General features: G+C 39.9%; 1 protein-coding gene across 1 annotated transcript in view; it reads right to left on the bottom strand.

The window, feature by feature from the left end:
- Positions 1 to 15541, bottom strand: part of LOC122789801 (X-linked interleukin-1 receptor accessory protein-like 2) — a 1631279-nt gene that overhangs the window by 682602 nt on the left and 933136 nt on the right. Inside the window, exon 3 of the mRNA XM_044057243.1 lies at positions 11736 to 11865. Within this exon, the coding sequence (XP_043913178.1) occupies positions 11736 to 11865 (130 nt within the window). The remainder of the gene's footprint in view (positions 1 to 11735; positions 11866 to 15541) is intronic.

Here is a 15541-nt window from a genome sequence, read left to right as displayed (position 1 = left end):
TCACAAGTGATAATTCAATAAAGGTGTTTAAAAATGGGAATGTATGTACACCTTTTGCTACAACAACTGGAAATGTACACATTCTAAGCCAACAGCTGAGAATGCATGTACACAAAACCCTACAGCTGGGAATGTACACAGAACTTTAAGGCTACAGCTGGGAATGCCTGTACATATTTTTAACCTATAACTGGGAATGCATTCTAAGGCTGCTGCTTTGAGTGAATATTCACATTCTGATGTTACAGGTGGGAACCCATGCACACTTCCTAAGCCTACAGTTGGGAATGCATAATCATCTTCTGTGATTAGAGATCAAAATGCAAGTATAGATTGTAAGCCTACAGCTGAGAATGCATGTACACCGCCTATGACTGGAGCTCAAAATGCATGTACATATTCTCTTCCCATCTGAAGGCATACAACAAATGTACACATTTTAAGCCAACAGGTGGGAAAGCATGCACACCTTGTATGACTAGAGCTCAGAGTGCATGTACACATTCTAAGCCTACTGTTGGGGATACATGCACACATTGCATGTCTACAGCTGGGAGTACAGTGTCCTTCTGTTAGATTCTACTGAAATTGCATGCACATACTTTAACTGGCATTACCTGAATGCAGATCTGCAAACAACAGCTGTCAACAGATATGAATGCTCTCTGATTATACCTGGCAATGCAAGAGGCATTTCAAGAGCAAAGTTGAGAGGTCCTATTGCTTGCCTGCATCCAGAGTCAGATTTCATCAGGTTTACAGGTAAAGTTCCCCAACTAAGTAATATACTCATAGGGCACTTTACACGACAAAATAAAGTCTTTTTGTCAGAACTGAATGTTCCCTAGTTCAGGAATGGGGAAAACAAGAAAATATGAAGAAAAAATAGCATTTAGTATATGAAATTGCCTTCAAAGTTTGCATAATATCTGCTACAGCCTACCTCAGATACAAAAAATAATAAAACTGTCATGACTAGCTCAGAATACATTTATATGTATCAATGCAAAACCTTGTTTTGGAAAGTAAAAAGAGAAAGTTATGCTAACAATTACTGAAATTTAGAAAGCTCATTTTGGATTATAACTAAAATAACAATTTCTCTTTTGTATGTTTTAGGTCAAAGCATGCTAGAAGCCTGGCTATAGCAGCAGAAAAGGTATGAAGATAAAACGAATACAAAGTGGAAGACTTATTTTATTACAATAAACATAAATGTACAAAGTTTACATTATTTTTCTTAAATAATTTATCAGGAAAACAAGAAAATATGAAGAAAAAATTGCATTTACTATATGAAATTGCCTTCAAAGTTTGCATATCTGCTGCAGTCTACCTCAGATACAAAAAATAATAAAACTGTCATGACTAGCTCAGAATACATTTATATGTATCAATGCAAAACCTTGTTTTGGAAAGTAAAAAGAGAAAGTTATGCTAACAATTACTGAAATTTAAAAAGCTCATTTTGGATTATAACTAAGATAATTTCTCCACTTTTGTATGTTTTAGGTCAAAGCATACTAGAAGCCTGGCTATAGCAGCAGAAAAGGTAAGAAGATCAAACGAATACAAAGTGGAAGACTTATTTTATTACAATAAACATAAACGTACAAAGTTTACATTATTTTTCTTAAATAATTTATCAGGAAGACTATTTTGAGCTATACTGCACATCTGAACGCTCCAAAGGCCTTCCAACTTCTACTTCCCTCTAGCTATACTGGTATGGTCCAGCATATGCAGAATGTTGTTTAGACCCATGCCCTCACACCCATACTCAAACACACACACACACACACACACACACACACACACACACACACACACACACACACACACACACACGCACACACACACACACACACACTTCTAAAGCAGTTAACTGCATTTGATTTGTTTTATTTTCCCCCACACGCTAAACAGCTCTTTGTAAATGGTTATTGCAGCTACTTTTGTTATTTACTTTTTTTTTTTTAAGTGATGCTCACTAACTTACCTCTCAACCTCTTAGAGCAAAAAATCTGGACGAGGCCATAAATAATGGAGGACAAAGGCCCAAAAATAGGGACACTTTTTAAATACTGTTCTTACAAACAGAAATTTGAGACTGCAGTGGTGGTGTTGCGGTAGCGTTGTCACCTCACAGTAAGACGTTGTCCTGTTTGATTCCCAGCTAAAGTGTCTTCTGTGTGGAGACATGCATGACTGGGCATGCCTTCGTTGAAGGTTGTGCGTCAGGGCTGGCAATTCGGTACGTAAAAATCTACTGCCAATCATTAGCGGACCGGAGTTCTGATGTGGCGACCCCTAACCAGGAAAAGCTGAAAGATACAACAACAACAAACTTAGAAAGTTGATAGAACAACAGGATATGCATTAACATAAACTTTCTGAAGGGTATGAAGTCTGAAACTCAAATGTCTGTCATTATTTTCCGACTTTAATCCTCAATAATTTGCCAACAATTTGTCAGAATTATGAGAAACAGACCAAAAATGTGAGGCAAAAATCGGGACATTCTGCAAAAATCTGTACAGTTCAGAAGTATGCTCACTAAACATTACTGTTTAACAAATGATACTAACATAGTGGCCATTTTCCCATGCTTTAGTGCAGCTTAATAAATTGGCAGGAAGGGATTTAATACCTGTAATACTTGTACATTAATACCCTGTTGGCGAATGTCTGTTCTCCAACAGGGTATTGTATTTCTGATGCAACCATTTTCTTAACATTTATAATTATCTAACTAGACTTTCTTCAATAGGCCATCTCTGGGTATATGTGCTTCTGGCACCTCAAAAATTTGACAGTTTCTCTCATTGATGCTTTTAATGGTGGTAGTGATGAATATTATGCTGACAGAAACTTGGCTACTGTGTTTAGTCCTTGCTAACATCATCTAAATATTTGAGGAAAATTCCTTTCCCATAGCAGTTTCATTTTTATATCCAAACAGAGGGTGCTAAAAAAGTATAAGTAAAAGACGATGAAAAATGCTGACATAATTGTAACAGCTGCAATGACAGGAAGGCCTGGGGGAATGATAGACATGTATTGAGATTTTGGGTAGCCAGATTACTATCCTCGTGTGTGATTATTATCAAAAGATAAAAAGGACTATATTTATAGAACTGCTAATAACATTCTGTAGAGTACGCTGCAAGCAACGGAACTGACATTTGGTTAAAGATTTGTAAAAACCATTGGAGGTTTTCGTTGCTGGGCTTTTTTTATAAAGATAATTTGTGACATACTTGGCTAACCCTTAGGAGTGCATCATTTCTTGGTTATGGTCACTGCTAATTTTGAGATAGGTACTCCCATCTTTGAGAATTTTGTAGACTGCAAGAATATCAAATCAGTCAACAGCTAAAGGAATACATCAAGACTGTTCACTGGAAGGTCTAATTTTAAAACTAAAACTCAAATGGTTTGACCATATAATGCAAAGACAGGATTCACTACAGAAGATTCAGATGTTGGGAAACATTGAAGGAGGAGGCTAGGATGGACAGACAGTTTTACTGAAGTAAGGAGTTTGAGTTTGCAAGATCTTAAAGAAATAGCTCCTGTCAAACAGACCTTGTATGCTAAAAGTCCTTAGGGTCATGAAAGATTATTTTACTAAATGGCTAAATAATTACTTCTGTGTATGTGCACAGAATACTACACAAGGTTAAATACTTATGAAAATCTCTTGCTACATTTTCAAAGTTTGTGTGATTACACTGTACCATCCATTATTGTAAAGTGTATGGCACACTTTGCAGGTTGCATTGACTAGTGAAGGTGTCTACTCACTTGCTAGTACACCTTACAGGTTCATAGGATCATAGGTGTGTAGTAGGCTAATGGCCCTGGAGCCTTTACAAGCCTAGCCCATAGGATTACCCTGGCATCGTGCCATCCAACCTTAGTTCCTAGTGCCTCTGTTGAGTAGAGCCACTGGAGTGATCCCCGGGGTGAATTGTCTATTTCCCATCCACTCATCAAGATTTTTCTTGAAGAGGGCCAATGAGGTGCTCTGCTTGACATGTATGGGAAGTGTATTCCATAGCATGGGCAGTCCCTGGGTTATGAACCTGTCCCTCCACAATGTTCTGTTGATTGTGGTAGTGAGGTTGAGGTCTCTGGAGTGTGTGGTGCAGAGGGATTGCGATTTCTTTAGATGTAGCATTTCTAACAGAGCTGGGTCAGTCATGGCTTTGTAAGTCAAGTAGAGATCACCTCTAAGTAGGCGATATGAGACAAAGAATTGTTGGAGTTTTTTTAATCTGTCCATATAGGACAAGTGTTTAAGGCCTAGGATCCTCTTTGTGAGGTACTTTTGCGGCCTCTCCAGTTGTTGCAGGTGCCTAGTGAGGTACATGCTAAATGGGGCACTGTACTCGATGATTGGCCTAATGAGGGAAGAGTAGAGGGAGACAATGACCTCTTTCTTCCTGGTGCAAAACCCTTAGTAATGAGATGTGCCATATAGAAGGACTTTCTGACAACAGTAGCAACGTGTGTTCAGTGGACTACCATCAATGTGGTAATTCAAGGGAACCAGGTTTTTCCCAAAGGGGACAAAGACACATTTTTTTGGCATTGAGCTTAGGGCCATGGTTTTGACACCAGTCGTTGTTCTCAATGAGGCCTTTCTGTAGGATGTCAGCATCACTTGGGGAGTTAATAATAGCTCCCAACTTGCAATCATCTGTGAACTTTGTCAGCCAGAGTCCCTTTGTGTTGGCCTGGACTTCAGAGAAGTAGATACCAAACAGGAGAGGACCCAGGACCAAACCCTGTGGGACTCCACTCGTGACTGGTCAGCAGTCTGACTTGGAGTCAGCTACTTTCACACTGTGGGTTCTATCTGTGAGCCAGTTTGCAACCCACCTAGTGATATAGGGGTTGATGCCTAGCTTAGTAAGTTTTTCTATGATTCCTGAGTGGGGAATGGTATCAAAGGCCTTGGCCAAATCAAGTTAGGCTGTATGAACCACCTTACCTTCATCCACAGCTCTGGTGACTGACTCAAAGAAGTCAACCAAGTTGAGCAGGCATGATCTACCCTTCACAAAACCAAACTGTGTATGATCTAGAGTCTGGTGATTCCCTATATCCTTGTTTATTTGGTCCATGATGATGCATTCCATAGCTTTACATATTAGACTTGTCAGGCTAATGGGGCGATAGTTCCTGGGGTCTGTAGTCACTCCTCCTTTGTGGAGAGGGATAACTGTAGCAGTGCACCATTTGGTGGGACAAAGCCTGAGGTGAGGCTGTGATTGAACAGGGCACACAGGTGAGGTGCCAGTTCACTCTGTAGATCATGTAGAACACAGCCAGGGATACTGTCAGGTCCCTTAAAAGTTGTATTCTTGGCCTTGGACAGTGCTGTTTTAAGCTGTGCAGCAGTAATACTGGGTGCCTGGCAATCTATTGGTATTATGATTGGTCCTTTGGGGGGGGGGGGTAAAGTTAGCATGGAATCTGTTCGCCAGTATATTTGCAATATCTGTTGGCTCGGTATAGGAGATAACATTGTGCAGTAGCTCACAGCAAATCTGGGTATGGCCATGGAGATTCTTTACATAACTAGAAAAGGGCTTGTGGTTGTCTTTACTATCTGCTGCAATTCTGTTTTCATACCTAGCTAGAGGATTTGATGAGAGATCTCAACCTTTTGCTGAGGCTGATAAGGGAGTCTTTCCAGTCTTGGGACTTCACCTTATTCCACATCAGTTTCCTCCTTCTGTTGTAGAGTTTGTTTATGGCAGGGGACCACCAGATTGGCTTCCTTTTTTTTTGAGGAGAGAGTCTTAGTTCTAGTGGGTATGGCGAGATCCATGCATTTGTGTACGTGTTTGTACAGTACACTGGTGTATGATATGGTGGTCATGTAACTATTCTCCATTTGCATGGGTGCCGTGAAGTTAGCTACCTCTGTTTTTAGGAGCTCAAAGTTAGTTTTGGAGAAGTTTTTCATGGTGGTTACCTTTGTTTGGGTGGTGGGAGGGATGCGGATTTCCAAGATGATTAGCTTGTGATCGGATCTAACCATGGAGGAGTTGACTATTGGTGTGGAGCACCGGTCGCCCATGTTAGTAATGACCAGGTCAAGGATGGTGCGAACTCTAGTTGGGGTAAGAACGAGTTGGTCCAGGGCACTGGAATTAATGAATTCCAGAAAGCGTTAGGGAAGTGTATTGGTACATGAATAGTTTCCCAGTTAATGGAGGGGTAGTTGAAGTCGCCCTGTATGAGAGTGTTAGGTTGGACCTAATATTCTCCAGGGTGCTTAGGAATGTGGAGTGTGAATCTTTTGACATGGCTGATGACCTATAGCAGGCTATGACCTGAATCGCTGTCTTACCCAATGTTAGCTGTACCTGAAGTATCTCAGATGTGTTATGTTGGGCTACCAGTCTGGAGGTGTGCGCATCCTTTATGAATATGGAGACACCACCGCCTTTGGAGCTTCGGTCCAAGTTTTGGGGCCGAAAGGTGTGGAATGAGTTGTAGCCTGGTAGTGCAGGGGTGCTTTCTGCTGCCTTGAACCAGGTCTCTGTTACAACACAAATGTCGATGTTCTCCATTTTAAGGAGTACTTCGAACGAGTGCATTTTATAATTTAGACTACTAGCATTGTGCAGCATGACCCTCAAATTGCATTTGTTTGTATCTGTTATGGTGGTAATTTGGTCTTTGGAACACCACCTAAAAAAGGCACTATAGGGGTGGCAAGAGTCTTGGCCAGTATCTAGAACCCCAGCGATGACAGATGCAGGCCATCTCTGGCAAAGCATTGAGGTCTGTCAGTCATGTCATCCCAGGCAGACAGATAATGGATCCCCTTAGAATGACACCAATAACTTACCCAATTGTTGAAATCAATCATTTTCTGCTTGTACTGTGGTATCATTATGGGTGATGGTAAGATGCTGCTCAGGGCTAGGGTCATACTTGCCTGGGCTACATAATCCGAGAGCTCCTCCATGTCTCTTTTCATGTAGTCCAGGGAGGTACGTCTCAGGTCATTCACACCCACATGCACAATGACAGAGTCATATTTATACCTGTTGTTGAGGGACCTGAGTGCGTGCATTATGTGGTGGATCCTGGCGCCTGACAGGCAGCTGACTGTTACTTTCTCCGTATTCAACCTAGTGAGTGGGACATCAGTGTGCCTCACTATCGAGTCACCTATGACTAGTGTGTTGGGCATGCTGTTTTGCCTCAGGGGCTTTGGTTGAGTGACACACTGTTTAGGAGAGTTATGTGTCTCATGATTAGTGTTGTGTAGTGGTGGTCAAGTGCATTTCTGCCTTGGAGGTCTTTGCTGTTCGGTTAGATTTTTATTGAGAGCCTCTGCAAAGGTGGGTGTGTGGTTTGTGTTTTTATGTGAAGGCAATGCTGGTGTGTGTTCTGGAGGGCTATGTGTTCCATGTGGTGTGGTGCAAGTGTTGACCTTCTCATCTTGACCAGCTATTCCGCTCTTGGCTGGAGAGCGCAGACTTCCAATTTGGATATATAAGTGCATCTCTCACAAGTCTGAGTGTTGGGGGGGGTAAGAGGAGAGGGTTGTCAGTGTACATGAGTCAGTTGCTACATTGCCTCAGGATGCCCAAGTTCACCAGGTTAATAGAGGAAAGCACAGGAAACTGACCTTTACACATGCCTGGAGGGGTGGGGATTAATAAGTACTGTAGCTGTTTTGTTGTAGAATGTTTAGTGTGTACTACAATAATTGCTACAAGAAGTCTGGTAAAGTGCTAAACTAACAAGCTAGTAAAAGTGCAGGAGAGGAGAGAACTAGCAGAACTAAGGGAACATTTAGAACAGACGTTGGCACTGCTCAGAAGCTTACAAACAGTCCTGGATACAGCAAATCTGTATCTGGACTAGATTAGTTACAGGAAAGGTGGGAAACAAGCGCAGATGTGGGCTTTTAAACCAGAAAGTTGAAAGAGATCGAAAAACTGTCCAAATGATCAATAAACTACAATTTCTGGGCCAAAAACTACTCCTCTAGTTGTAGATAGGCTACCTAGTGCTTACCACTCCCACTGATAAGCTAGCAGACTTCCCTCCAACACAGAAGGCTTGGGGAGCTCAGAAGCTTACCAACAGTGCTGTATGCGGCAACTCGGTATCTGGACTAGACTAGTTACAGGAAAGGTGGGAAACAAGTGCAAATATGGGCTTTTAAACCAGAAAGTTGAAAGAGATGGAAAAAACTGCCCAAACAGCCAATAAGCTACAATTTCTGGGCCAGGAACCACTCCTCTTGTGGTAGATAGGCTACCTAGTGCTTACCACTCCCACTAGCAAGCTATAAGGCTTCCCTCCAACACAGAAAGGCTTGCTGTATCAGAAGCTTACACACAGTCCTGGATACAGCAAATCTGTACCTGGACTAGGCTAGTTACAGGAAAGGCAGGAAACAAGCACAAATGCAGTCTTTTAAACCAGAAAGTTGAAAGAGATGGAAGACTACCCAAATGACCAATAAACTACAATTTCTGGACAAGAAACCACTCCTCTTGTGGTAGATAGGCTAACTAGTGCTTACCACTCCCACTGATAAGCTAGAAGGCTACCCTCCAACACAGAAAGGCTTGGGGGCTCAGAAGCTTACCAACAGTCCTGGATACATCAAATCTGTATCTGGACTAGACTAGTTACAGGAAAGGCGGGAAGCAAGTGCAAATGCAGGCTTTTAAACCAAAAAGATGAAAGAGATTGAAAAACTTCCCAAATGGTCAATAAACTAAAATTTCTGGGCCAAAAACCACTCCTCTCGTGGTAGATAGGCTACCTAGTACTTACCTCTCCCGCTGATAGGCTAGAAGGCTTCTTTCCGACAAAGAAAGGCTTTGGGGGCTCAGAAGCTTACAAAGAGTCCTGGATACAGCAAATCAGTACCGGGACTAAACTAGTTACAGGAAAGGCGGGAAAAAAACGCAAATGCGGGCTTTTAAGCCAGAGAGTTGAAAGAGATGGAAAAACTGCCCAAACAGGCAATAAACTACAATTTCTGGGCCAAAACCCACTCCTCTTGTGGTAGATAGGCTACCTAGTGCTTACCGCTCCCACTGATATGCTACAAGGCTTCCCTCCAACACAGAAAGGCTTGGGGGGCTCAGAAGCTTACCAACAGTCCTGGATAAAGCAAGTCTGTATCTGGACTAGGCTAGTTACAGGAAGGACAGCGAACAAGCTTAGAATTTTTTATTTATTTATTTATTTTTTACAGAAAAGCAGCTAAAACAGCAATAAATACAATTCAAATGCAGTGAAGGCTAACACACTTGAGTGTGTAGCAATATTATGGCAAATACAGTTTAAATAAATGCAATTAAATTATCAAATGACTAAAAACAAGTGCGGAAGTCAGTAAATTAGAAGGCTACTAACAAGCAGTAATAAGTGCAGAGTAAGAGCAACTGAACAGATAACAGCACACAGAACAGCAAACTAAGACAGTTACAATAAGAACAGCTGAATAAAGTATATATAATAATGTGTGTGTGTGTGTGTGTGTTATTTATTTATTTTTTTGAGGGAGGGAACAGAGCAGGATTAAGAGACTACAGGGGTTGTCCTTCTCAAATGCTCTCTTTGTACACAGTGGATACAACTGAAACGATGGGACTAGTAGGAGTGCCTGAAATTAGAATATGATCTCACTGCACTCAGTTGAGTGAGCAAATGAGATGGGCCCAGAAGGAGTATGTTGTTTGTCTTTTCGTCTGTTCCCGGTTAGGGGTCGCCACAGCGGAACTCTGGTTTGCTAATGTTTGGCAGTAGATTTTTATGGTGCCGAGTTGCCAGCCTGACTCCCAACCTTCAGTGAAGGCACGCCCATTCATGCATGTCTTTCGGAGGCCACCTGACTGAGGGGAGGACATGCAAACTCCACACAGAAGGCACTCCAGCCGAAAATACAAATTTACAAGAGAGGCGGGCAATTTCAAAGCTACCAAGATTAACACCAAAACAAGAACAGGGAGGGGGGATGTGGAACTAACTGTAGAGACAGAGAGACCAACATTTTCAATTCAATTAATATTCAGTGAAAAAATAAATAAAATGCAGTATTATATGAAAAGGTGCAGATAAAAGTGTACTTAAATTCGCTTATACGTCCAGTTGACTGCAAATAGATCTTAGCCAGCCAAAGCTCAGATATTTTAGCAGAAATAACACAAGATGTAACACTTATATGGTAAGAGAAGACCTCTAGGCTAGGAGCTAAACACGCAGAATATCAAAGAAATGAAACTACCCCCTACTGCTACCAGCGGCTAACTTCTACCAAGTTCTGTGCAGAAACACAGAGACCAACATTTTCAATTCAATTCATATTCAGTGAAAAAATAAATAAATAAAATGCAGTACTATATGAAAAAGTGCAGATAAAAGTGTACTTAAGGTGCTTATACGTCCAGTTGACTGCAGGTAGATCTTAGCCAGACAAAGCTCAGATATTTTAGCAGAAATAACACAAGATATAACATTTACATGGTAAGAGAAGCCCTCTAGGCTAGGAGCTCAACACACAGAATATCAAAGAAATGAAACTACCTCCTACTGCTACCAATGGCTAATTTCTAACAAGTTCTCAGTAGAAACACAGAGACCAAAAATATATATAAGAATCACTTCCATCTTGTGTCATTGGTTAAAATACCAAAGCACAGTGTGCCCATCTGGAAAAAGAGTGACATTTTAAAGAATTTCTAAACCAACATTTTTTTAAACAACAACTCTAAAACTCAATATCTAAAACTGAAAAGCTCATAATAACTTAAAATGCAAAAGTATCTTACAGCTGAAGTTTTAGATAATCTTCAAACTAGCAACAAGTTTCATAAACACCTTGCTTCAAAATTATTACTTTGTCAGAACTGCTTCAAAACAATCAGTGCACAGGGATTTGAAATCATACAGATAAATAAACAGTGACTATGAGATGATCTGACATAATGTTTTACTCAAGCACACTTAAATGTGAATATTGTTTTCAAATCAGAGAATGAAATTACTGTTCAAAGTAAAATAAGTATGTACAAATATGGAAATAAAAGGAACCAGAAGAAATAACATGCCTTATTTTAAAATCAAACTCCCTCTGCTCATTGATTTAACTCCTCTTCATTTATTATATTATTTTGTTTCTTACACAACAGCTCCAGTTTTAAGTATATGGGTACTTGATGCACTGCGTCTGGACAAGAACGTGTGTATTACATTGAGAAATCATGTAAGTCTTGAGATATGTCCTCATGTAATAGACTAAAGACTTAAAAGATGGCAGAAATACCTACTGCTGTAAGATGTGCACATGTGCGTGTGTATGTGGATGTGTGTGTATATACTTCTATGTGCTAAGCACAAAGTAACCATTAAATAAAAGAAAACTCACTTATAACTTTGTCTTTGAGTAACAGCATTGCAACCATTACTTCAATTTAAATGTTTTATTACAATGCCTGGAATTATTGCATTGTGCACACAATATATTATTTTGTGATTAAAGTACTAACTAATTTATAATACAACAAATTGCACAGTGTATGTTTTATTTTCTTCCAGATAATTTTGTCTAATTGCACAGTGCATGTTTTATTTTCTTCCAGATACTTTTGTCTAACATAATATGGAAATTTGCTTATTTAGTACATTTCTAAGTGTAAAATAAAAGGTTAAACCACTTATAGCACAGATATATTGCTTACCTGACTTCACTTTCTTTAATATGTCCTTCCAGTTCTTCAACAAACTTTTCTCCTTTCATCCAGTAGATCATTGGCCGGGCATCCCCGCTGAATCCAAAGAAGGCTTGGCATGGTATGTTTATTGGTAAGCCTGATAACAAAACAAAACGTGGATTTACAGTCTTATAAAGATTCAAGTATGAGCGTTTGCAGGGTCAATGTGTACTAAAGGGCATTGTTCAAAGCCACTGAGCCTGCAAAAATTCTGTCTGCATCAGTTTTTATATGGTCTGTTTTTTCTGCTCAGTTGTCAGGGGTTATACTTGTTTTTGAAAGCATTATGATGAATTCACCAGATGAGTTATTTGTACTGAATATTGTTTTGACTTGTATACTGAAAAGGGTTTGTGTTATATTGCTGAGCTATGCTTCTCCTATGTGTTTTTCATGAGTATCTGCGTGGGTTTAGAAACAACTAAGCAAGGCTGCAGCAGCAAATTAGTTTAAAAAGAATCAAACTATGAGCTTGTTTATGAATATAGGACTGACAACAAGAAGGATACTTTGAAATGGAAAACAAAAATATTTAGGGCTAGTCCAGGGTCAGTGTGCTTACTTGGTTATCAAATAAATAAATAAATAAATGACATTTCCATGTGTGTGGGTATTTATGTGTGTTTCAATACATGTGTTATTAATGTTATTCACTTCACAATTTAGAATAATTCACCTTTTTGTCATTTAACCAAGCAGCATCCTGTTAAGAAAATTAGCCAACATTAACCAGGCTCAAAGAACTTTATCTACAAGTCTGCAATTAGCAACAAATGAAAGGTGTTACTGGAATAAAAAACAAACACAGACATCTTTATGAAATGCTTACTTTAAAAAAATGTTTCAATTTATGCAAAGCAGATCAAATTCAATACTCACAGGACATGGAAGGAAAAAGTTGTATGAAACACCATCATGTTCAGGTGTCACAAAGTGTACTGTGGGATGAAAATGTCTTGCATGAAAGTCTGACGATACAAGCAAGGAATAAGAAAATCTACAAGGTTAGGGGTATGTAATGTATATATGAGCAAAACAAATGTAGTTTCTACTAGTAGCTGGCCTTTGGCTCAGCCTTGGGCATAGAATAAAGCATCTCTACAGGTGTACAGAGTAGTGAAGAAAATAATTTTTCTAGTCGTTGAATTTGAATAGAATCAGTCCTGTAAAACAATGTGCTGATATTGAGGAAAAGCAAATGAAAATAAATGAAAAAATAAAACACCACCATTTCCATGGTATTCGTGGATAGAGCCCAGAATATGACCCAGTAGACAATGGTTGTGCAGTGGTTAGCATTGCCGCCTCACAGCAAAAGGTTCTCTGGTTCGATCCTCGGCTGGGGTGCCTTCTGTGTGGAGTCTGTATGTCCTCCCTGTGGTCGCGTGGGTTTCCTCCGGGTGCTCCGGTTTCCTCCCACATCCCAAAGACATGCTGCAGGTGGATTGGACACTCGAAATTGGCCCTAGGTGTGAGTGCGTGTGTGTGTGTGCCTTCTGTGGAAGGTTGGGCGCCGGGCTGGCAACTCGACACTGTAAAACTCCACTGCCAATCATGAGCGGACAGGTGATCCGTTGTGGCGACCCCTACCCGGGAAAAGCTGAAAGAAGAAGAAGACATGGGTATAGGTAGCTGTTCAGGTTCTGCAGAAGTCAGTACAGGGAGGGGGGAGAAAAGGAAAATGTACTGCCTGCTTCCCTCTCTGTTTAAGGTGTGAGTTTCAGGATGCACCTCTTACTAATAAAGCTTCAGTAGAGGCTGAAGCCTAGCAGGAGCTGTTTGCTTGAGATGGGAGAAAAGATTTGCCTGAAGGGATACACTACTTGCAGACATAACAGCCCTGTATTATACACACTGCTCGCCCCACCCATGACTGTTTACATAGCATGCAGACAGGACATCATGGTTATAAAACAGAAAAACTCTCTGATGGCAGCCTGTATGATGACATGCCATGACTGGATTTCATCATAAAGGGGGCAGTGGGGTACAGGTGAACAATAAATATATGTGTGTGTGTTTATCCCACTGGTGGTGAGGCAAGATGGCCATCTGCAATGCTTGTAGGCTGGACTTAAATTGCAAGTGTTAATCATCTAAGAGAAAGGCCTGGCAATCTGCTTTCGTAGCTCTGACTTGGAAAGTATCTCAATGGTTTGCATAACTGTCCACAGGGTTACAAGGAGCTGATCATGGCTTGGTGGCACTACATGCAAACACAAACACACACACACACACATGCACGCACTCAAATACACACACAGACACACACACAAACGCGCGCTCACGCACACACGCACATGCATGCACACACACACACACACACACACACACACACACACACACACACACACACACACACACACACACACACACACACACAAACACACACGCACATACATATAAAGCAGGTAACTATACTTAGAAATAAAGAAAATAATATAAAAAATATGTAGGTACTAACTATACCTCTCAGCTTAGTGGTGGAGGGACAACTTTTAAGTATTGATTTAATTCACTTAAAAAGTTAATAGAACAAGAGATTCTGCATCAACATGCATTTTTCCTCAGTGGAGCTTGTGAAATCTGCTGCTACACCATGACCATGCTAGCCACGCCCTCATCAACATGCATTTTTGAACTACATGAAGTATGAAACTAATGACTAGCATTACTGACTAACTGAATTCCTCTCACTGATTTACCAAAACATCAAAAGTTTTATGATGAGCCGGCAAAAATAAGACAGAAAATTAAAGACATTCTGCCAGTTCAGTGGCAGATGAGATACATGTACAAACTGTAGATGAGACAATGACAGATCCTTAATCATACAAGCGTATATATCAATGAACTATTTATGTTTGTTTTCAAATAACATTTTTTCACATGCCTTCTAACAGATGCAAAAGCACATGTACCTTCCATATCCTTGGTGTCATCTGGAATAACTTCTGTTTTAAAAAAATGACATAGCAGCCTTCAGGAAATGGGAGTAATGCTTTCTTCCTGTATCACTACTGACAGCTACACTGATTAGCTTTGTAATTAATAACAAGTAACAGGTGTCATCAGTTGTAACAGAACAATAAACTCATTATTTCACACAATTATAAACGGGCAAATCAAGTTTCCCTAATTCATATTGGAAAAGCATGAAGGCAATGTGTTCACTGCCTAATAATTGGACCCATCTGCTGGCTGATGGAAAGGATATTTATTTGCTAGCACATAAAAATTTGTTTTATACCGAGAAATGTAGTTTTGTATTGACATGTAACTGTACAAACAGCTCATTCTTAAATTATGAGGGGTCTCGGTTCTGCCTGCCAGGAATATTTTCTGTGGTGCTATTCTCCTATTTCTTTATTTATGAGCATTTGTTCACCAGGAAAATCCAACTGAATAATTTTATCCTTTTTCAATGAAGGCCTAAGGAGAAAAGCTCCTCAAATAAAAGAACAATAAATACATTTTACACAAGTTATAACTGACATTGCATTACAATACACTGTAAATACATAGATTAATGCAAATATTAATACACACTAGAAATTATTACGTCACATGTCCTTAACTCTGTAGATAAATACAATATTGTGTAGTATTGAAACATGTCAGCATGTTGTGATTGAGTGAGTTTATTATTCACAAAGCAAAGCAAATGTCAGAGTGTAAAATTCAAACACTGGATAAGTAGGAGGACATGAAGGGAGGGGAGAATAAAAAATAAATATTTGTTAGAAGTAATAAATGGAATAGATACGGGATAC

This window comes from Protopterus annectens, chromosome 15.part0, assembly GCF_019279795.1.
Source record: "Protopterus annectens isolate FY-2018-M chromosome 15.part0, PAN1.0, whole genome shotgun sequence".
Taxonomy (NCBI): Eukaryota; Metazoa; Chordata; order Ceratodontiformes; family Protopteridae; genus Protopterus; species Protopterus annectens.
The sequence above is the reverse complement of the archived record's forward strand: the minus strand, read 5'-3'. Positions and strand labels throughout refer to the sequence as shown.